This window comes from Mustela nivalis (genome assembly GCF_964662115.1).
Source record: "Mustela nivalis genome assembly, chromosome: 4".
Classification (NCBI taxonomy): domain Eukaryota; kingdom Metazoa; phylum Chordata; class Mammalia; order Carnivora; family Mustelidae; genus Mustela; species Mustela nivalis.
The window spans coordinates 66846301-66870116 of NC_139023.1; the positions used below are offsets into that span (position 1 = coordinate 66846301).

At 52.0% G+C, this 23816-nt stretch overlaps 1 protein-coding gene across 3 annotated transcripts; it reads left to right on the forward strand.

The window, feature by feature from the left end:
* The first annotated feature begins 376 nt into the window (after positions 1-376).
* On the forward strand, positions 377-23789 carry NELFA (negative elongation factor complex member A). 3 transcript variants are annotated; one of them, XM_082727087.1, is made up of 12 exons: positions 457-767; positions 1540-1646; positions 15843-16014; positions 17370-17531; positions 18630-18719; positions 20202-20332; positions 20427-20496; positions 20807-20895; positions 21649-21760; positions 22444-22721; positions 22830-22929; positions 23057-23789. In XM_082727087.1, the coding sequence occupies exons 1-12, from the start codon at positions 521-523 to the stop codon at positions 23239-23241; spliced, it is 1743 nt and encodes a 580-aa protein (XP_082583213.1). In that variant the 5' UTR covers positions 457-520; the 3' UTR covers positions 23242-23789. The 3 variants fall into 3 exon arrangements, 2 of the variants coding, with proteins under 2 accessions (XP_082583214.1, XP_082583213.1); XR_014310723.1 differs by having other exon boundaries at positions 465-767; positions 22221-22721; XM_082727088.1 differs by lacking the exon at positions 1540-1646 and having other exon boundaries at positions 377-767.
* Positions 23790-23816: the final 27 nt, after the last annotated feature.

Consider the following 23816-nt stretch of genomic DNA (forward strand, 5'->3'; position numbering starts at 1 on the left):
CGAGGGCATGCGAGCACCCCGGGCAGCCCCCGGCGGACCGTCCTACGCGTCCTGTGGCCCTTGGAGACCTTCATTCGGCACGGCCAGCGCGCAGGCTGCTCCTTCAGCAGGGGGGGCGAGGAGGCCTGGGCCGTGCGCCTGGGACCCTGGCTGGGAGCCCGCCTCCGGGCCACATTGGACGCCTAGTCCGCACCGGGATCAGACAGCGCGGGCTACCGGGCGGGCGTCTCGCGGCAAGGGCCAACCCCGCTAGCTCTCTCCGCCTCGAAGCCGCGTCCCCCGACCACGCGCACTTCCGCCACAGGCGCGCGACGCCCCTCTCCTGACGTCATCTCACCCGGCCGCCGAAGAGCAGGCCGCGGGCGCCGCCATGCTGCGTTACGGCGACCCGCGAGCCCTCCTCGGCGCCGCCGCGGACCGCCTCGCCGAGGCCCCGCCCCCAGGAGACGTCACCGCGGCCGCCCCGCGGGCGCCGCCATGTTGGGGGTCCTCGCCGCGGCCGCGTAGGTGTCTTCATAAGATGCCGGCTCGGCGGCGCCCGGCTTTCTCCCCCCAAAATGGCGTCCATGCGGGAGAGCGACACGGGCCTGTGGCTGCACAACAAGCTGGGGGCCACGGACGAGCTGTGGGCGCCGCCCAGCATCGCGTCCCTGCTCACCGCCGCGGTCATCGACAATATCCGTCTCTGCTTCCACGGCCTCTCCTCGGCCGTGAAGCTCAAGCTGCTGCTCGGGACGCTGCACCTCCCGCGCCGCACCGTGGACGAGGTGAGGCGAACGGCGGTGGGAACGCGGGGCCGCCCTTTCCAGGGACCCTAGACCCGGGCCCTGCCCCCTTCTCTCCGACTTTCCCTCTTACCCCTTCCAGCCCTCCCCCGGACCTTCACGGTCACCCGGAACCCCGCGACCCTCATTCCCGCCCCGAGACCCTCGTCCCCGACCCTCACGCCCTCCCCTACCCTCACGCCCCCCTGCCCACGGACGCTCATTCCCGCCCCGAGACCCTCAGGCCCGACTCTCAAGCCCCCCTGCCCACGGACCTTCACCGCCCCCTGGCCCACGGACCCTCGTTCCCGCCCCGGGACCCTCGTGCCAGACCCTCACGCCCCCCTGGCTCACGGACCCTCGTCCCCGACCCTCACGCCCCCTGCCCACGGACCCTCATTCGGGCCGCGGGACCCTCGTTCCTCGACCCTCACGCCTCCCCGTCTCCCGACCGCCGGCTCCACAGGCCCCGGCCTCCCGGCCCCGGGGGTGCTGGAGGGGAGGAGCTGGAGCCCATCGGCTGGGAGGGGAGTTTGGGAAACCGCCGGAGGACGTGGGGTCCCCCCGCAACCGGGATCCGGGCCGCGGAGGGCGGCGGGCTCCGGGTTCTGTCCCGGGCATCTCACGAACAGCCTCTCGTTCAGGGCGCTTGTTCACAAATCTTAGGGTTCTTCCCGCGTACGGGTGCTCCACGTCGCTCAAGGGCGTGGGTGTGAGACTGGTCTTGTTTTTCCGAAACGGCACGCTGTGTCGGTTTTCGCGCGACGTGAACTAGGTTTCAAAACACCGAAGCTGGCGCCGGCTAACGTGGTGCCGCTGCGGTTGTCGGAGGACGCGGCTGCGGTCTGTACCTTCGTGGCTGCGGGTGGAGCCGGCGCACAGGTGCGGGTCTGCGGGGCTGGCGGGGCTGGCGGGGAGGTGCCTGCTGCGCGCGTGCCCGAGGTGCGCGTTCACGCCGCGGCTTTGGCTCCGGGTGCCGCCTGTCCTGTCCTAGGGACACGGTGGCTTGTGGACTCGCATTAGGGAGTTAGTAAGCACATACTTGTCTGGGGTTGTGGGATCACGGCACTGTGCCTGGTGTTTTCCAAAGGGGCCCTCCCCCACACTTGCCCGCCTGCTGGGTGCCTGAAGGTGTTTGGTGGGGTTCTCTTGTTCTTTCTCAGAGTAACTGCACCATTTTAAGATTTATTTATTTTTTTAAAAGATTTTTATCTATTTATTTGACAGAAAGAGACAGCGAGAGAGGGAACACAAGCAGGGGGAGTGAGAGACGGAAAAGCAGGCCTCCCACCAAGGAGGGAGCCTGATGCAGGGCTCCATCCCTCCTGGGATCATGACCTGAGCCCAAGGCAGACTGTTAACGACTGAGCCACTTTTTAAAAGATTTACTTACTTCTTACGGAGCAAGCACGTGAGGAGGGGAAGGGGTAGAGGAGAAACAGGCTCCCCGCTAAGCAGGAGGCCCCTCTTGGGACTCCACCACAGGACCCTCAGATCAGGATTGGAGCAAAACCAAGAGTTGGTCGCACCTAGGTGCCCCTGCATTTTTTTAAGTTGAGAATTAATGAACATACAATGTTATGTTACCTTCAGGCATGCAACATAACGATAATGGGGCTTGCATGTATTGCCTATGATCAGTGCCTATGAAACTGCTGTCTACCATACATGCAGAAATTTTTTTCCCTTGGCACGAGAACTTTCAAGACTTACTGCCTTTTTTTTTTCTTTGAGTTTTTGTTTATTTGACAGAGAGAGACACAGCAAGAGAGGGAGCACAAGCAGGGGGAACCTGCACAAGCAGAGCAGGGAACCTGATTCGAGGCTCAATCCCAGGACCCTGGGATCATGACCTGAGCTGAAGGCAGACATTTAACGACTGAGCCACCCAGGTGCCCCAAGACTTACTTTCTTAGCAACTTTCAAATACGCAGTACAGTATTAAGTACTTTATCCACATTGGTTGATTTTGATTTGTATCTGCTTTAATAGTAATATGGCTGAGCACCCTTTCATGTATTTATTCACTGATCTTCTTTTTCTGTGAGCTACCTCTTCATATGTTTTGTGGGGGTTTTTTCTGACAGTTTTTTTTTCTTTTTTTTTTTCTTTTTAAAAACAAACACAGGGGCGCCTGGGTGGCTCAGTGGGTTAAGCCGCTGCCTTCGGCTCAGGTCATGATCTCAGGGTCCTGGGATCGAGCCCCGCATCGGGCTCTCTGCTCAGCAGGGAGCCTGCTTCCCTCTCTCTCTCTCTGCCTGCCTCTCCAACTACTTGAGATTTCTCTCTGTCAAATAAATAAATAAAATCTTTAAAAAAATAAAAAAAAAATTAAAAAAACACATATATCTATATAGATATAAACGTCAGTTGGCAGTCCTTTTTCAGTTATATATTTTATAGCGATTGTTAGTTTTAAGCCTCACGCAGGTTTTTTCACAGAACCTTTGGAGGTGCAGATGCTCTCAGCTGGGACCAGCTGCTGGCAGTCTTGCCTCCTTCTATGACGGGACTGAGCTTGTCTTGTTGAGGCCTAATGGGAGGGCATTTCTGCTGTCTTGTTGGAGCAGCTCTGTTCACCTTTCACATTCTTCAGGCCGCCTGGCCTTGATAATTGTATGAAGCTGGGAGTCCAATTTCCTTTTCCACGTGGATGTCCAGTTAGTCCAGCCCCATTTATTGAAACTGCTGTCACTTCTCTGGGTCTGTGCCTGGGCTCTGCTGGGTTCCTTCAGGCTCTCATGTCACTGTGCAGATAACCCACTAAGTCCTGTTGCTGCCACTGTATACTGAAGTCTGGGCAGCTCACAGCAGCCCCTCCCCCACTTCATTCTTCAGGAGTGTCTTTGGCTGTTCTGAGTTGTTTCTACTTGTGTATATATTTAACTTTCACTTCTCAGGTTACACATACATAATGTTGGGATTTTCATTTAGACTGAGTTGAATTTATACTGCATTCTGGGGTGAAATCATCTTAATATTGTATCTGATAATTTATGAATATGGGCATACCTCTCTATTTAGTTTTCCTTTAATATTTGTTATAAAGTCTTATGATTTTCTTGATAGAGGTCTTCCATTTTCTGTTAGATGCATTATTAGATATTTCACATTTTCATGCTGTAAATGGTATCTGTTCAAATTTAATTTTTTAGATGAATCTGTAGAATAGCTTACTAATTGCACTAATTTTTCTGTTGACTATTTTTCTGTGTACTTACTAATATCTTTGCCATTATTTTTTTTTCCAAGATTTTATTTATTTATTTGACAGAGAGAGAGAGAGATCACAAGTAGGCAGAGAGGCTGGCAGAGAGAGGTGGGGGGAAGCAGGCTGCCCGCCGAGAAGAGAACCTGATGCAGGGCTCAATCCCAGGACCCTGAGATCATGACCTGAGCGGAAGGCAGAGACCTAACCTGCTGAGCCACCCACGCGCCCCCTACTTTTTTTATTTATTATTTTTTAAAATTTTTAAAAGATTTTATTTGTTTGAGAGAGAGACAGTGAGAGACAGCATGAGCCAGGAGAAGATCAGAGGGAGATGCAGACTCCCCATGGAGCTGGGAGCCTGATGTGGGACTCCATCCCAGGACTCCAGGATCATGACCTGAGCTGAAGGCAGTTGCTTAACCAGCTGAGCCGTGCAGGTGCCCCTGCCCCCTACTTTTTATTTCTTTTTCTTGCCTTACACTGCACTCACCAGGACCCCTCCAATATGTTGTCTTTTTTCTGATTGCACAATGAGAACTTTGACTATTTTGATGATAAATATTATGTTTACTATTATTTTTGGTAGATAGATTTATCTGGTTAAGGAAATGCTCTTCTATTTCTAGATTTTTTTATACATTATTTTTTAATCTTTTTCTTTTTTTTAGATTTTTTTTTTTTTAATTCATTTGACACTTTGACACAGAGAGCACGAACAGAGGGAGTGGCTGGGTAGAGGGAGAAGCAGACTCCCTGCAGAGAGGGGAGCCAGACTTGGGATTCCATCCTACAACCAGGGAATTGTAACCTGAGCTGAAGGCAGACACTTCACGGACTGAGCCACCCAGGTGCCCGCCTCCTAAATTTTTTTTTAATCATGAATTTTTATAATCATGAATGAGTTTTCTTAAGAGTTCTATTGAGATATAATTTCACTCATTTGAAATGTGTCTTTTAATATGTTCAGAGTTGTGTAACCATCATCTTAGTCAATTTTAGAGCATTTTCATCAGCCCCCAAATAAGCTATTAGCAGTCTCCCCCTCCACCACTATCCCCACCTTCCCCAGCCTGAGGTGACCACTGATCTGCTTTCTGTGTCTGAGGATTTATCTATTTTGGACATTTCGTGTGAATGGAATCATACAATATGTGGTCCTTGTGAGACTGGCTTCTTTGACTTAGTGTAATACTTTTGGGGTTCACTGATGTAGTCTGTTTCTACTTATTTTTTATAACTGACTTATCCTCCACTGCATTGATAGACCACATTTTATTCCTCAAGTATTTGTCAGTTAATAGATATTTGGGTTGTATACACTTTTTGACTCTTACGAATACTGCTGCTGTGAAAGTTCACGAGAAGTGTGTATAGACCTGTATTTCCAGTGTGGACACTGGGTTTTGGTTCTCAGGCATAGGCCTCAGGGAAGAACAGCTTGGCTTGTGTTACTACTGTCTTGAGGTCTTGCCACCTGTCTTCCACGGTGGCTTTAGCTTCTTCACAGCTGATACCAGCAGCGATGTTTGAGTTTTCTGGTTTCTCCCATCTTTCCCGTCCTTTGTTATCCTGTCTTTTTGATGTAGCCATCCTAGTAGTATGAACATGAATGGGTTTTGAGTTTTAACAAATGGTTAAAATATCCCTTGATGCGTAATTCCCCATATTTATAGAATAGCATTAATTGTAAACCAACTTTGCATCCTTGAGGTATAAACTTAATTTAGTCATTTTATTTTAATACTTACTTGAGAGAGAGTGTGTGTGAGCACACTTGTGAGAGAGGGTGGGAGGGGCAGAGGGAGAGACAGTTTGAAGCCAACTCTGTGCTGAGTGTGGAGCCCAACGTGGGACTTGACCCCAAGACCCCAAGATCATGACCTGAGCTGAAACTAAGAATCAGAGCCTCAATAAGCTGTGCCACCTAGGTGCCCCCAATGTAGCCATTTTATTTTGTTGGATTATGTTGTCTTGATAGTTTGTGTAGGAATTTTGTATTTATGTTCATAGGTGAGATTTACCTCTACTTTTACTTTTTTTTTTTTTTTTTTTTTAAAGATTTCTTTGTTTTAGAGAGAGAGAGAGCATGACCGGGAGGGGCAAAGAGGAAGAGAGAATCTCCAGCGGACTCTGTGCTGAGAGCACAGAGCCCATTGTGGGGGTTCATTTTGTGACCGTGAGATCATGATCTGAGCCAAAACCAGGAGTAGGGTGCTTAACTGACTGTGCCACCGAGGTGCCCCTCTGATTTTACTTTTCCATATTGTCTTGTTAGATTTTGGGTATGAAGTTATGCTACCCTTATACAAGGGATTGTAGTGTATCTTCTGTTTTCCTTTTCTTTGGAAATTTTAATAATCAAATTATTACTTCCTAAATGTTTGGTAGAATTTAGTAATAAAACCATATGGGGAACCTGGATTTTCTCTGTGGGAGGATTTTTGAGTTTTGATTTTTGGTTTTATAGTCTTTTTTTTTTTTTTTTTAAGATTTAGTTATTTGACAAAGAGAGAGACAGCAAGAAAGGGAACACAAGCAGGAGGAGTGGGAGAGGGAGCTCTCCAATTTCCTGGGATCATGACCTGAACCGAAGGCAGACACTTAACAACTGAGCCACCCGGGTTTTATAGTCTTCTTTATTTATTTATTTTTTTAAAAATATTTTATTTATTTATTTATTTGACAGAGAGATCACAAGTAGGCAGAGAGGCAGGCAGAGAGAGAGAGATGGAAGCCAGATCCCTGCTCAGCAGGGAGACCAATGCGGGGCTCCATCCTAGGACCCTGAGATCATGACCTGAGCTGAAGGGAGAGTCTTAATCCACTGAGCCATGCAGGTGCCCCTATAGTCTTCTTAAGGAAAGGTCAAATGTTACATATTTTTTTAAAGGATCAGCCATTTCTACTAAAACTTCAAATTTATTAGTGTAAAGTGGTTAATATCTCTTTATTTTTTTAATATGAGAAGCATATGCAATAATCTTCCCTTTTTCATTTTTCCCTCATTTTTCTTTTTCTTGATTCATCTAACCAGATATTTTCAATTTTCTAAGACTTCAAAGTACCAACTTTTGGCTTTATTGATATTCTGTGTCACGTTATGTATTGTTTCCTGTTTCACTACTTTTTCGGACTTTCATTTTTTTCTTCTACTTTCTTTTTTATTTTGTTCTTTTTTAATCTTTTAGGTTGGATGCAGGCCTCATTTTTCAGCTTTTTTTTTCCTAAAATATATGTGTAAAGCCATACATTTTCTTCTAATCCCGACATTAGCTATATCCCGCAAGTTTTGATAAATAGCATTTTCATTAGTAAGTCACAGTATTTCCTAATTTCTATTATGATATATTCACTGATCCTGTGTGGTTTAGAATTGTTTCTTAGTTTCTGTACATTGGAGAGGGAGAGATTTTAGTTACATTTTTGTGAGTGAATTCTAGCTGTATTGAGTGCTTGTCAGAGAATACAGTCTACATTTCTTTAGTTGTTTGAAATTTAAGATTTGCTTAATGGTGAAATAGTCAGTTTTTATAAACATTGTGATTAAACTTGAGAAGCATGTTTATTCTCTAGTTTTGAGGTCCACTACCCAAAATACGTTTATTAGGTCAGTTTGTTTATTGTATTGTATAGGTCTACTATAGTCTTACTAATTTTTAAAAAATTGTTTTACTGATTAGAGAGGGGGTGTGTTGATTTCTATTATGATACAGGTTTGTCTATTCCTTCTTACAGTTTTATCAGCTTTTGCTTTATGTATTTTGAGCCTATGTTAGTAGGTACATGCAAATTTAGAATTGGCTTTTATTAAAAGGAATTGGCTCACATGATTATGGAATCAAAGAAGTCCTGGGATCTGCTGCCAGCGTGCTTGAGACCCGCAGAGCTGGTGTACAGTGCTAGTCAGAAAGCCAGCAAGCTGGAGACCCAAGAAGAGCCAGTGTTCCTTTCAAGTCTGAAGACTGGGAAAGACCAGTGTTCCATCTCAGTCAAGCTGGAGTTCTATCTTCAGTGGACTCAATGAGGCCTACCCACATTAGGAAGGGCAGTCGGTTTTACTGAGTCTACCAACTCAAATGTTAGTCTCATCCAGAAACTTCTCATCCAGACACGCTTAGAACTCCAATTTGAGCAGATGTCTGAGCACCCCTGGCCCAGTCAGATTAGCCATCCTGGACAGCAGCTGCTTGTGTTTCTTAATGGAATCCTGAAACCAGTTTACTTGTTTGTGACGTTTCTGTTCCTCTCAAAAGCTAAGTAAACAACAGTTCTTAGCTAATATCTAGGAGGAGGAAGAGAGATTAGAATGGTCCATTGCTTTGGTTTATTTTGTGAGGGGTCCAGAAGTTGGTTAAGGCTCCTGCTCTCTAAGTATTTTTATCCAGTTAGGGGAACAAGAATGATGTCTTGAGGGCGCCTGGGTGGCTCAGTGGGTTAAAGCCTCTGCCTTCAGCTCAGGTCATGATCTCAGGGTCCTGGGATCGAGTCCCGCATCGAGCTCTCTGCTCAGCAGGTAGCCTGCTTCCTTCTCTCTCTCTCTCTCTCTTTGCCTGCCTCTCTGCCTACTTGTAAAATAAATAAAATATTTAAAAAAAAAGAAAAAGAATGATGTCTTGAAAATGGAGGCTAATGGTTTCAGGAGACAATGTACACGAGGTATTTTGCTAACTGCAAAGTGTCATAAAATGTAAATAGTGACTTGAGGTTTGGGCTGTTTTTGAAAGGGCATTAGGAAATAAGAAATGCTGGTACTAGATAAAACCAGCGATCACTTTGGTCTAAGACATTGACATTGGCACCAGTGGAAGTTCCAGGGAGAGCAGATATGGCTGGGAAGTACTGTTTATTATGCAGAATTAACCAACTCTTGAGAGGACCACGGGCAGTCCTAAGAATGCCAGTGCTCAGGAACTGGGAAGCTGCAGACTCCTCCCCAGGATTCTCAGAAAGATAAGGCCAGCTGCAAGGTGGACCAGAGGCGGTTTATCCCAAGGCTGCACTGCCCCTGGGCAGGTTGCCGTAGTATGTCCTTTACTCACTGCATCTGTCTTCATCCCGGAGAAACCACTGTCCAAATATCTGGAGATGTTGGAAATATCTCCATGAGAATGAAATGTTCCACTTCTACTCCGAGGATCTGTCACTTGGACACAGAAACAGCCTCACTTTCCAAGCCGGGGGCAGAGGGTCAGACAGGAGTGTGTGAACATGACATCCACGCCTCTCACATGTGTGGTTTTCAAGGATTAAACTCATGTCCATGTCACAGTTCTGACACAGACTTTGTGACACACAGACTCACCGCTTCGTTGACATTTAACCTAAACTCTGCTGCCATGGTGTGCCCCCCTCCCCCATCCAGCACCTCTCTTGTTTCTTTTCTGCCTGTGGGGTGCAGCTCTGTCCCCACAGCGAGCAGGAGTCCCTCGCAAGGTTGTAGCCTTACCCCTGATGGCCTCAGATCGTCGGCCCAGGACACTGGGTCTCTCTGTAGTCTTGCACTTTCCTATGGCATGTTTTGGTGGGCTTTTTGAAATTACAGGCATCTTCCATCTTTTCTAGAAAATCTCAGTAATTATCCCTTCACATATTGCCTTTACTTCCCTTAGTTTTTTTCCTTTATTCTCTGCTTCTCCAAGGAGGTGCATATGGGACTCCCCTCTGTCTCCTGACCCATATGTCTCCTCTCCATAGCTTCTAGTGGTTTCCTTTCTTTGTTATGGTCTGCATAGTGTCTGACTTAGCATCCCATCCCTTCCTTCATCTGCCATTAAACTGTTTATTGACTCCCTTTTCCTTCCTATAGAGTCTGTCAAATAAAGAAGTAAAATCTTGTGGCACTCTTACCCCACATCCTGCTCCCACGTGTCTGCAGGCACAAACCATTCTATTCTCTTTATTTGTTTTAAAAAGATGTCATTTATTTGAGAGAGAGCGTGCATGTACAGGCAGCGGGTGGCAGAGACAGAGGGAGAAGCAGAGAGGAGAGAGGGAATGAACACAAGCAGGGGAAGTGGTAGGCAGAGGAAAAAGTAGACTCCCTGTTGAGCAAGGAGCCCCATGTGAGACTCGATCCCAGGACCCTGGGATCAAGACAGGACCTAAAGGCAGCAGCTCTTAACTGACTAAGCCACCCAGGTATCCCAGCTCATAACTTTTTTTTTTTTTTTTTTACTTCTTTATTTTACAGAGATCACAAGTAGGCAGAGAAGCAGGCAGAGAGAGAGGGAGAAGCAGGCTCCCTGCCAAGCAGAGAGCCCGATGCGGGCTAGATCCCAGGACCATGAGACCACGACCTGAGCCGAAGGCAGAGGCTTAACTCACTGAGCCACCCAGGAGCCCCATAACTTTTTTTTTTCTTAAGTTTATTTAAGTAATCTCTATATCCAGCCTGGGGCTCGAACTCCCGATCCCAAGATCAAGAGCCAAGAGCCACGTGCTCCGACGGAGCCAGCCGGGAGCCCCTGTAGTTCTTTGTTGAGTATGCTGCCTCTGTGTAGACATGCTTTAAAAACAGGTCTCTCCTTGTGTGGACTGTCGTGCGCAGGGAGACATGCAGGAGAGGGTGGCTTGGTGCTAGGTGTAAGTATCACTTCCTTTTTTTTTTTTTTTCTTTTTTTTTTTTAAGATTTATCTATTTATTTGAAAGAGAGCACATGGAGAGGGAAAGAGAGACTCTCAAGGGGACTCCCCGCTGAGCACAGAACCTGCTGCGGGGCTGGATCTCACAACCCTGAGATCATCACCTGAGCTGACACGAATTGGACCGACGGTTAAACGACTGCGCACCTTTCCCGGCACCCCCACCCTCCGCCGTGTGTTTCACTTCTAAAGAAAGCCGCTGGCTGCTCTCCAGGGTGGCGGTCCCATGTCACCTTCCCTCCAGCTGCTGTCTTCTACATCTGACAGAGTCTGTCCTCTAAGGCACTCTCCTAGTTTGTGTTTCCATAGTCACTAGTGACACTGAGCGTCTTTTGTCAGTCTCGCATTGCAAATCTTTGGTAAAGTACCTGTTCCCATCTTTCAGAGCATATTGCTTTTAATTGATAGAAATTATATTGTCTTATGTACTTCAGTCAGAGTTTTTAAACAAAACATTATTTTTAAGATTCATCCATGTTGCTCTTCATCTCCTCCAGGAGTTGGCAAACTGGCCGTGACCTGTTCGTAAGGTGCGTGAGCTAAGAACGCTTGCATGTTAGTAAAAGGGTTGCTCAAAGTTGTGTCATTCTGGTTCTTTGGGGGTTTTGTTTTTGTTTTTGTTTTTTTGACGTGGCCCACAAGCCCTGAAGTGGTCACTGTCAGGTCCTTCACAGAGAGCTGGGCAGACTCAGCCAGCTGGGCAGACTCAGCCCGCTGGGCCCCCATGCTTGGTGTCCCTGTGCACAGCCCCCTCCAGCTCAGGGTGACAGCTGCCTCCAGGCTGGGTATGACTAGCAGTGCCACTCCTTCCCCGCGGGCCACTGCGAGGATTTCTGTGGAATCTGTGCCCAGGGGTGGACATGTTGGGTCATAGGACATATTTGCTTCAGTGGTGAGATTGTCTTGTCCACACCCCCACCTGCAGTGCCTGATGACACTTCCTTCCCCCTCTTTTTTCTCCTTCCCTCCACTTTTCTGTTTTTGTGGATCAGATGTTTGAAAAGTGCTGCCTTGTGTTCATTTGAGGCAGCCGTCCCTGTGTTCACTGCCTTCTCAAATTTCTGCCTTGTCCATTGCCTGTTAATAGCAAATGCCTTTGGGTCATCTGGGTGGCTCAGTCAGTGAAGCGTCTGCCTTTGGCTCAAGTCATGATCCCAGGGTCCTGGGATTGAGCCCCACTTTGGGCTCTCTGCTCAGTGGGGAGCCTGTTTCCCTCTCTGCATACTGCCCCCTGGCTTGTGTTCTCTCTCTCTCTCTGTCAAATAAATAAACAAAATCTTAAAATAGTATCTGTCTCTGTTTCCATTGGGGTTGCCATCTTGTTGATTTGGAGGGACTCTGTATTTGGGATGGTAAACACTGCTGGTTTTGAACAAACACCACAGATTACATCTGCCATTCTGTTACCTGTCTGTCAACTTTTTCATTTGCCCTTTGCTGAACAGACATCTTTCATTTTAACACACAGTAATAAATTTTTGATTTATGGTTTGTGCTTTTGAAGTTTTAAGAAGTCATTAGATGTGCCTCTTTGATTTCTTTTCACTTTGTAGCCCTCCCAATCACTGATGGGTCCGTCATGCATCAGAAGTGCACCTTCAGACATGCTGTGAGATTGGAAGCCAGTTTTGTTTTCCTCTGAGTCTAGGGTCTGTCCCCAGCCATGCGCTTAAATGCAGGCCAACTCTTTCTCGTAGATTGGGGGAGGGGTGTGTGTGCACACACGCACGTGTGTACAAATGTGCACACGCATGCGTGAGGGCATGCGATGTTCCAGTAGCCCGTGCCAGGTTGCCCTCTTGGCAAGAACTGGAAGCTCCTTCATCAGGCATCTGTTTCCCCGCAGAAGCCCCGTGAAAGCCTACCATGAGAATGTGGCTGAAGGGAGGGTTCTTGTCGAAGATTTTAATCTAAAAGTGTCCTAGACTGCTGTTATAAAATATTGTCAGCTGGATGGTTTAAACAGCAGACATTTATTTTCTTAGAATTCAGATGCTGGGAAGTGCAAAGTTTAGGTGCTGGCTGATTAAGTGTCTCGTGTCTGTGTGCTCACAGGATCCCTCTTCTCCGTGGGCACCACCTCCGCTGTGGACGTCCTGCCCTCAGGACCTTTTCACCTCCCACTCCCACCTCATGGGGGTTAGAGTCTTAGCTTCTAGATTGAGGGGGACACACACTCAGGTTGTAACAGTAGTCTTTCTGGTTTTAACCTCCCTGCCTTTTTTCTTTTTTCTTTCTTTTTTTAAACTTTTTTTTTAATTTATTTATTTGACAGAGAGAAATCACAAGTAGACAGAGAGGCAGCCAGAGAGAGAGAGAGAGAGGGAAGCAAGCTCCCCGCTGAGCAGAGAGCTCGATGCGGGACCCGATCCCAGGACCCTGAGATCATGACCTGAGCCGAAGGCAGGGGCTTAATCCACTGAGCCACCCAGGCGCCCCTTTTTTTAAACATTTTTATAAAATCTCATCCATTTGGGGGCACCTGGGTGGTTCAGTGGATTAAAGCCTCTGTCTTCAGCTTGGGTCGAGATCCCAGGATCTTGGGATCAAGCCCTGCATCAGGCTCTCTGCTCAGCGGGTAGCCTGGTTCCCCCTCTCTCTGCCTGCTTCTCTGTCTACTTGTGATCTCTGTCCGTCAAATAAATAAATAAAATTAAAAAATATATATATTGGGACGCCTGGGTGGCTCAATAGGTTAAGTGACTGCCTTTGGTTCAGGTCAAGATCCAGGAGTCCCGGGATCGAGTCCCTCATTGGGCTCCCTGCTTAGCAGGAAGTCTGCTTCTCCCTCTGACCCTCCCACTTCTCATGCTCTCTCTCTCTCAAATAAATAAATAAAATCTTAAAAATAACAACAACAAAAAAATCTTGGGGCACCGGGGTGGCCCAGTGGGTTAAGCCTCTGTTTTCAGCTCAGGTCATGATCTCAGGGTCCTGGGATCAAGCCCCTCATTGGGCTCTCTGCTCAGCAGGGAGCCTGCTTCCCACCCCATCCCCCCGCCTACCTCTCTGCCTCTCTGCCAAATAAATAAAAATCTTTAAAAAAAAATTTTTTTTTTTAAATCCCATCCATTTGGTCTCCTGGTTGTTGTACTAGTTTGCTGGGGCTGCTGGAACAGAGTATCACAAAGTAGCCTAGGACAACCGAAACACTCTGTCACAAGGCTCTGGGTGGTCTCTTCTAACCTGCTGTGGCTTCCACTGGTGTTTGGCAGCTGGTGGGGGCACTGCTCACCTTGTCTTTCTTCCATGAGTGTCTGGTTCTGTGTCCAGATTTCCCTTCTTGGTAAGGACACTGGTCATGGTGGATAGGACCTATCCCAACAGCTTCATTGTAACTGGACCACCTGGAAAGGCCCTATTTCTGAACACAGTCTTGTTATGAGGTTCTGGCATATCTTTTTGGAGGAGTACAGCTGAGAACACTAGGCTTTCATGAACACCTAGGCTTTTCATGGGTTCTCTGTTCATCTCGTGCTCACTTGAGAGCACTTTGAGACCAGGTCTTCTTTTGCTTGTGTCTGTCCCTGAAGCCCCACCTCACTTAGCTCTCCGGAGAGACTTGGGGTCTCTAGGAAGGGTAGATTATTAGAGGGGTCAAGTCTTGCTGTGCATCTCGTTTTGGGAGGCTTCCATATTGAGAGCGCCGAATCCTAACCACTAAACCACCAGGGAGCGTCGAGCCTTCCATATTGAGACGCATGTGGTGGCCTTGTTCTTTCCGCTCCCCCACGCAATCTGCCGTAGCTGGCTGGTCTCCAGGCTCGTCTCCTTGAGGAAGCGCCAGCCTGGCTTCCGGGGCCACAGGCCCAGCTGTGTGTCCAGAGGGCTCCAGTCTTCTGGCCTTTGGGCCAACGTTGACCGTCTCCCATGTTTTTGATCCTGGTCTCCCTGTGAGGTGTGGACATCACCTTTGTGGCCTCTCCCCTCCTGGCGTTGTCATCTGCGAGTGTGGGTGCTCAGGACTTCGCTCACACAGTGTGTTTCCTGTTCTCAGTGCTTTGGGGCTGATCACTGATGGGGGAGCCCACCATCTTACTGAGCCATTGCAGACACGTTTAGATAGGAGTGATTGTCTTATATATAACTTCAGTTGCCTGAGATGTTCTTATGCTAAAGAAAAGAGGGAAGGTGGTGGATGGGGCCATTATCTCTAACAAAAAGCCCCCCACCACAAATGTTAAAAAATAAATGTTTACAGTTTTTGCCATGAAAAGAACATATTTCTGCATCTTTCAAGAGATGGTCTTTTAGAACCCCTTTGCTGGTGCCCAGTCCTGTGTGTGGTTGACAGGGGGCGCCCAGTGTCAGAATCGAACACCTAGGAGCTTTGACCTGGGTGAGGGGGCCAGGAGGCTTCTGCCCTGGTGGGTGGGACCGAAGGCATGTTTGGGTTAGGGGACTCCATCAGGCCAGGAGTGTCAAGTCTCAATGAGTCTCACGTCTGAGGGATGGAAAGGAGCTCCATCAGGGCCTCCGCCCTGGCCATTCCAGGGGCCAGCACAAATGCAGGGGTGGGAGCCAGGCAGCAGGAGCCCCATGCTGCCTTCTGCCCCTTCTTGGGTCCTCGGCCTGCTGAGCATAGCGAGGCTGCCTGCGTCCATACTGCTCTATCGGGACTGGGGGCTGGTCTCCCCATCACCATGGTGCCCCACCAGCAGGTCTCCTAAGCAGGGGTGTTGGTGGCCTGGTGGAGGTTCTGGGTAATGTGTGCTCAAGGGAGGCACGTGCTTGTCTTTGGACAGCATTCCATTCTCCTGCTCTGCGGGCAGCTGAGGAGCCTGGATGCCACTGGGAGCCACCTCGGAGGCTGCGGGGAGAGGCAGCCGCCCCAGGGCCCAGTGCACGGGCAGCAGTGCAGGCGGGCATCGTGCCCTGGCAGAGGCAGTGGCTGCCCGGGTCAGGGGGAGGGCCGTGGGGTGGAGGGCACAGAGGAGGGCGAGCCCACAGGCCCCCGCAAGGACGGGACGAGTGTGGAGGCCATTGCTATAGAGTGTGGACACTGTTTTATGCCCACAGAAGCTACAGCAGGGTGCAAGCAAGGCCCCTCTGTTTAAAAACAAAGGTGCATGCACACTGGCTTCTGCCCAGCTCCGTCCTGAAGTCCTGAGCAAGGGCACTGGCACGTGTCAGTTGCGGGGGTGGGGGAGTCCCGGGAGGGGCGGGCAGGGGTGGCATCTCTTGGGGGACCCCCCTCAGGACTACCGTCTCTCCTTTCTCGGCAGATGAGGGGTGCCCTGGCAGAGATTATCCAGCTGGCTACCCTGGACTCGGACCCCTGGGTTCTCATGGTAGCTGACATCCTGAAGTCCTTTCCCGACACAGGCTCGCTTAACCTTGACCTCGAAGAGCAGAATCCCAACGTTCAAGACATTTTAGGAGAACTTAGAGAAAAGGGTATGTGTGTGTGTGTGTGTGTTTTCTGCTGGGAGACAGGGAGACAGGTCTTCCTTTAAACCTCTTTGCTGAAGTGAATTCGGCATCTGGAGTGTTGCATTGTGTGCTTGCCTACCATGTACATGGTCCGCCCTAGATGCTGGCCCCCAGCTTCGTACCAGGACAGAGTCTTTGCGAAACAAGCGTGGGGCAGTCTGCAGGCTGCTGCTCACCATGCTTGCCGTATCTGAGATCCATGACCACTTTCATGGTCACGCGCGTTCTCTCCCTGCTCAGCTCCTTAAGGCCATGGGCTCTGCCCCTTCAGGTCGCAACTCCAGAGCCTAGATCATTCCCTGGCACAGAGTAGATGCTCAGAAACATGAGGTGAAGATATTACCAGTTCACTTGTTCTCAACGGGAGTGGAAACCATTTAGGAAATACTGGCCAATGGTCAGGACTGTAGTGGAAGTGGCAGGCTGGTCCTCCCCTGGTTCCTCTCCTTGAGAGAGCTGGATATGGTGTGCCCTTAGAGATGGGACTCGTGCTACTGCAAAGCCAGTGGCCGGCCCGCCCCCTGCAGGTGGGCCCAACACCCCCTCTCCCCTCCAAAATGACCGCTCTGTCAGTTTTGATTTCAATGGCCCACACACCCCATGGATGCTGCAGGAGCACCAGGAAGCCAGCCCCACAGGTCTCTGTCCCAGTGCTTAGCTTGCCCAGGGTGCAGGGGAGGTCCGTGTCTACTTGGTGACTTCTCTGGGTGGGAAGGGCTCCTGTGTCTTCAGCTCCTGGTGGGGGGTGCTCCTTGGCCCCTGGGGGGCCTGGTCCTACAGGGAGTACCATGAGGGGATGGGTGTGCAGGAAGAGTGGGTTCAGGCTCCTTCCCCCAGGGTTTCTCCTGAGCTCTGACTGCTGGGTGAGCACCCAGAGCCAGTAGCTGCCTGGGTGCTGCTTCTGAGGGCCCAGCTTCAGCAGGGGCGGGGGAGGCTGCTGGCTGGGACCATAGCACACTTTCCCTTCCTACTGCTAGGGGTGTGTCCTGGTACTTCCAGTGCCCTCGGGACGCTCACAGCACCCTCCAGAAATGGTCGTGCTGCTGAGGGGCAGGTAGGGCCAGGCTGGGCCGGGCCAGTTGGGCCATGCATCTGACCCCTACTTGCACTGGCGGCCTTGACTGCTGGGTGACGGGGTGGGGTGGAGCCTCCGGGGAATCCGTGCCCTTGTTTTCTGTTTTGAAAAGCAAGCGGAAGATCCAGGACCATAAACAGGAGACTGCACGTGGGTTCACATTTTCACGTGAGCCGTGTGCCAGCTGTGGCACGTGGGAGGGGATGCGGCTGCTAATACGTCATGTTGGTTCTGGAACGAGCAGTGAACGAGTGTGAGGCGTCCGCCATGCTGCCCCTGGAGTGCCGGTACCTGAACAAAAGCGCCCTGACCACCCTCGCCGGGCCTCTCACGCCCCCGGTGAAACATTTCCAGTTGAAGAGGAAGCCGAAGAGCGCCACGCTGAGGGCAGAGCTGCTGCAGAAATGTGAGTGCCCCCGCCCTTGGAGGGACCCACTGGCTCGGTTCACACAGTGTCCTCCTCAGGGCTTGCTTGCTGGAGCTCCTCCAGGCCCGACGACGCCCAAACTGTGCAAGATGGCTGCCCACGCAAAGTGCAGCGTTTAGTGTTTTTTTAGGAAATTTATTTATTGCTCTGCTAAACTGTGTTCTAAAGTCTGCTTTAGAAACTTGGGGATTTTTGGGTTAAAGCGTCTGTAGTCTTTGTTACAAAATGAAACCTACAAACCGCGCCACATGGGCAGCGGGAAAGGTGGCCTCATGAGGGCCTTTGGAAAGGCTGGGCCTCCCTCATTTCTGGAGTTGCAGGTGATGCCCCTTTGGCCTTAGAGATGTTTGGCCATTTTACTTAATGTTTCCTCAACTAGCAGCGTATAAAATGTGTGTTGATGATATTTGCCAGAAAAAAAGGCAAGAAAATGGATTCTTTCAGCCAAATTGCAAAACAGATTTCAGTTCACTTTTCTTCTGAGCAGTCAGGGACTTGGTATTAACCATGTACATAAATGCCCCAACTGCCAAGAACCCGATGTCCTGGGTCCAGGGCTACTCTGTGGCCTCACAGAGCCAGCAGGGCGTGGCAAGGGTTCAGGCCCCAGTGCTCCCCCACGACCCACACCCACCACTGGCCCTGGCCTCGCATTTCACCTTCCCCTTCCCCGCCAAGCCATCTCAGGAAAGTCTCGTTTCCTTCCTCGTGTTCACGCATCTGTGAGGAGAAACAGCATGCCTTACCCGGTGACTACCAGTGAGGACGCCCTGCTGTACCCGTAGGGCCTCCTTCCACCTGTTGGGGAGACAGAAGGCCCCTCCCAGGCCCTTGGGAGTGCAAGTCTTTCTGCCCCTGGCTCTACTTCCTTGACAGTAGGGTTTTCTCAGCAGAAAACAGGACATTGGAAGTGGGGTGGGGCTGCTTGGGGAATGCGGGAATGCTTGCTTAGGAAGAGAAAGCCCTATGTTTGTAGGAACTCTTCCAGATCTGACTTCTTTGGGAGGTGGAGTCACGGGGGCATCGTGCCTCCGCAGTCAAGGGCACGGGCCTGATCTAACGCAACTCTCCTTACAGCCACTGAGACAGCCCAGCAGCTGAAGAGGAGCGCAGGGGTGCCCTTCCATGCCAAAGGCCGGGGCCTGCTCCGGAAGATGGACACCACAAGTAAGGCGGCGCTGCACCCCTGTTGCTTGTCAGAAGGGGCTTGACCTCAGAGACATGCTCTCTTCTTGTCGCAGTGGCACTTAAGTGTCGAGATCTGTGTGGACCCTGAAGGTGCCCTGAGGCATGGTGGTGACAGGACACAGGAGATGAGTGCACTCAGGCTTGAGTTAAGGTTTCCTGTTTGCAGAAGGACCTGCAAGGTTACGTGTGAACGTGCCAAGAGCAGCCAGACTAGAATTTGAGGGAAATGCTGGCTTCTGGCTTGCTCCAGCAAGCCCAGCGCTGCTCTGTGCGGGGGTGGGGGGAGGGCCTGCAGGTGGAGAATGAAGTGCCCAGGGTAGCAGGTGTCCCTAAGGCATGTTCTTGGGCTGCACCTCCCTCCTCTGGGGTAGAAACAGCCCTGCACGCAAGTGGAATAGATGTTGTGAGGAGAAAACCAGTTGCCCAGGGGCTTGGCTCCCAAAAGGCACTGGACAGAAAACCCAAAGGGCAAGAGGGCACAATGGCCATTTTCCCAGCCTAGGACCGACCGGACAGCTGGGAAGCTGGGTCACCTGAGAACAAAATGGCTGTGCATTTTGTGCTCCTGTGCACAAAATGTTGTGCACCTGTTGGAGCCCAAACGGACGCCTCAGGGCTTGGGTCCCCTTCTGTAGGCCCCACTCCAGTGAGGTATCCTGAGGCCAGTGGCATGGTCACTATGCCTTTGACACAGCATCCAGTTCAAGGTCGAGCATGCTTCTCTGGTCCTGCTCATGGTGCTGGGAGGGGGCCACGTGTCCCCTGGTCCTGCGTCATGGTGTGAGATCTGGGCGTGGATCTGGAGGCAGGAGTGGGGAGGCGCCAGATGCCCAGGGACGGGGACAGGCCCTGTTCGGGAGGCACCATCACTGTGTGTCAGGCAACTTTGTTGTGATAGACTGGGGACCAAACCCAGGGGGAGGGTGGGGCACTGGGGGTCTAGCCGAGAACAGGTCTGATCGCCGAGAGGTGCAGGAAGGAAGCTAGTCTGAAAGTCCCATCTGTCTGGGCTGTTGAAAGGCTCGGCGTGTTTGGGCGGATGGCTGGAGGGGTGACAGCTTTGTTTCTGTTGGTGGTTTTGGCAGAAATGCCTAGATGTCATCACTTCCTGTGGCCTGGCTCTTTGACTCAACACCTGAGTGCTTGAGTACCTGGAGGGGAAGCCTTCACTCCCTAAGGCCTGGGGTCGCAGGTGCCCTGTAGGGTCACCTCCACCCACCCTCAGAGACATAGCCAGTCCGTGGGAATTGGGGTCACACCTGCTGAGCATCTGACAGGCTCGCGGGGAGTGAGGAATGCACCAGGCCGGTGAAGTAGGCAGCCAAGCACCTCCCTCCTATACAGTGTGCAGGTTTTTGTAGAAAAGGGTGGAGATGATAGGAGATAAGCCAGCCCCCAGAGTCCAGCCTGCAGGGCAGCCCCAGCCCAGGCAGCCACTGACTGGTGCTGTCCTCTCCACAGCCCCACTCAAAGGCATCCCGAAGCAGGCACCCTTCCGAAGCCCCACCACCCCCAGTGTCTTCAGCCCTGCCGGGAACCGGACCCCCATCCCGCCTTCGAGGACTCCTCTGCGGAAGGAGAGGGGCGTGAAGGTGGGCACTTCCCCACAGGCCTCCATGGCCTCACCAGAGTGGCCCAGCATCCCTCCAGTGGCCATTAAGGGCGGGCTTCTGTCTGTCTTGGCAGCTGCTCGACATCTCTGAGCTAGATATGGTGGGTGCCGGCCGGGAGGCGAAGAGGAGGAGGAAGACACTGGGTATGGACACGGGGCTCCCTGCGGGGTCTGGGCGGATTGGGGCCACGCCTCCCAACTGGTCCCACTTTGGTTTCTCCCAGAGGCCAGAGTTCCTCGTATCCCTGGCGGCTTGTACAGCTCACCAAGGTTGACCGTAACCAGGGTGCCATGACCACACCTGGTACCCGTGTCGCAAATGGGCTTCCTGCGTTCTTTTCCCAGAGCCTGGGTGTGAAACGCATGCTAGGCCTGCACCCCAAGGGCCTGCTAGGCTGGCTCGCAGGGTGCTGTGCCGGTGGGGACACTGGCAAGGACTCTGCTTTGTTGACAGATGCGGAGGTGGTAGAAAAGCCAGCCAAGGAGGAGACCATTGTGGAGAACGCCACCCCAGATTATGCAGCTGGCCTGGTGTCCACACAGGTGGGGCTGCAGCACCCTCCCCAGCTACCCACCTGTCCCCTGGCTCCTCCCACGGCCACCATGTGTGCTCCCTTTTGTTCCAGTGGTTCCCCATACCACCTGCCCTATGTGGAATGTATGTGTGTGCGGGTGAGGGTGCAGGAGGGCGCGCTGGCCAGAGGCCCTGACGTGAGCATCACAGGAAGGCTGAGTGCATGCACACTGCGTGTGCTCTCTGGGGGGCTCCTTAGCGAGTCTCCTCACTGCTGTGCCTTGGTTTCCCCTCTGCCTGCTGGGGAGGGCAGTGCTGGCCTTGCAGGTGTGAGGGCAGGCAGGCGCTGGCCGTTAAGCCTGTGTGTGGGGCGTGAGGCCTGCCTGCCATGGTGGAGATCAGTGGCCAAACACAGCCTCCCGCCTGGAGTCTCGTCCACACAGACTGTACGCGTGCAGCTCGTGGGTTCAGGGCCACAGGCAGGGGCTGGAGAAAGGCCCCGAGGCCAGGATGGCTTCTGGGTAATGGCTTAGTTTCTTCCTGTTGCGAGGCTGTTTTCTCATTTCGTACAACAAGGGAGTCTTCCCTCTATCATTTGCTTTTCTGGTAAGAAGAGACCTCGAACGACCTCTCCTCAGAGGCAACTGGTTTGGGAAGCTCCCTAAGCCGCAGGGGGGCAGCCCAGGCTTGAGGAGAGTGGAATCCGTGGTCCTGCCGCAGGGTTGGGAGTGGAGGTTCACGGTGGAGCCAGTCCAGGAACGACTGTAGACTCTGTGTTCCAGAAACTTGGGTCTTTGAACAGCGAGCCTGCGCTGCCCTCCACAAGCTACCTTCCTGCCACACCCAGCGCAGTCCCGGCCTCGTCCTACGTCCCCAGCTCTGAGACCCCAGCAGGTGAGCTCCCCACTGGGGTGCCCCCCCTATGACTCGGATGGGACACAGCAGCTGGCATGGGGCTTCCAGAACATCCATGCTGTGTCCTCCTCGAGCTGTTGCTGGTGCTGACCTGCCAGCATGAGTTTCCGGGAATGAACTCAAAGTTCCCACCTGCTCTACCCTTGCTGGGGGCACACAGGTGGTGGCCTCTGTGCACATAGCATAGCAGGAGCTTTCTGCTGGGGGTGGGGTCAGGGAGGCCTGGCTGACTGCCTCAGGGCCCAGGGGTCCTCTCCTGGTCCCAGGATTTCAGAAGTAAAGGTGGACCCAGAGTAATGGCCTCAACTCTGGAGCTCCTGCTCTGCTGGGCTTGGCTTGGCCTGCCAGGAGTGTGTACTGGGAGCACAAGTAGCCAGAGAGAGCCACGGGGTCCAGCAGGCTCTTGGGACCCGAGGCGGCGGCCTGCCTATCTTCCCAGGACCTGTACATCTCCCCGTGCCGGTCTGGAAAGCCAGAGACCTTTGGCTCCAAGGTGGGGGTCTCTGGCTTCCACTGTGGGGACCCGGAGCCGAGGTCTCAGGGTGAGCAGGGTCAAGCAGTTGGGGCCGGGGAGGTGGAAAAGAATCTGACCCCCTTCCCGAGGTGAGGGGGGACCCTGGCTCTGCCTGCCGGCTCTCCAGCATACCTCACTCTGCTCGCAGCACCGTCCTCTCGGGAAGCAGGTCTGCAGGCCAGCCGGCCGCCTGAGGAGCCCAGCACTCCCAGCCCCGCGCTGCCAGCACAGTTCAAGCAGAGGGCCCCCATGTACAACAGCGGCCCGAGCCCTGCTGCCTCTGCGCCTTCAACGCCCACCTCCCCCCTGACGCCCACCACACCCCCAGCTGTCACCCCAGCCGCCCAGACACCTCCAGTGGCCATGGTGGCCCCACAGACCCAGCCCCCTGCCCAGCAGCAGCCCAAAAAGAACCTGTCCCTCACGGTACGTGTGTTCTAGGTGCTGGGCAAGAGTCACTGGGAAGGTGGTGTGGGTGCGGGTGAGGGTGCCGGGAGTGCCCACGGACCCACAGCCCTCTCTCCCTGCTCACAGAGGGAGCAAATGTTCGCCGCACAGGAGATGTTCAAAACAGCCAACAAAGTCACGCGGCCTGAGAAGGCCCTCATCCTGGGCTTCATGGCTGGCTCCCGAGGTGGGTGGGCGCGGCTGGCCCCATGGGGTGGGGGAGGAGGGACGAGGGCACTGTGGTGGGAGGGTGGACTCCCTCTCCCCCCGCCCCGTGCCCCCCCACCCTGCCCAGCAGCCCCTGCCCTCCACAGAGAACCCATGCCAGGAGCAGGGCGATGTGATCCAGATCAAGCTGAGCGAGCACACGGAGGACCTGCCCAAGTCAGACGGCCAGGGGAGCACCACAATGCTGGTGGACACCGTGTTCGAGATGAACTACGCCACGGGCCAGTGGACACGCTTCAAGAAGTACAAGCCTATGGCCAATGTGTCGTAGAGGCCCCCTGCACACCCACCTTCATCGTGGGGCTCTGAGGGACGGCCGGCAACTACTGCCAAGCCCCAGCCCATGGAAGCTTTTAGGTTCATTTCTTGGGGGTGTTGTGGACTTATTTTTTAAATTTTAATATGGGTTACCTTTTGTGTGATTTCAGATACTTTTTTGGATTCAATATTACATTTTTGAATGTTAAAGTTAACCAAAAAAGTTATAACTTCCTAATTTTAGCAACAGCTCTGCCTGTTAGACTTTTATCTTTTTTTTTTTTTTCTTAAATTCCATGGACCATGAGGGAGGGCTCTTCCTTGCTAGTGTGATGCTCTCTCTGCCCCGCAAGGTTGAGGTGACCAAAGTGAGGCCCAGTGTAGTTGAGAATGGGGTGGGGACGGCCTGCCACGTACCCAGAGCGGGGGATGCCGGGCCACACGCGCTACGTGCAGGTTTTGTATTTGTCTTTTGTACGGTTGTGAGCATTGAGACCAGTCTTCTGGTTCCTGTTTTCATTGTACAATCTGAGTAATTAAAGTATAGCTTTTCTAAAGAAAGCCCCGCGCCATGTTTCAGGCCAGCTT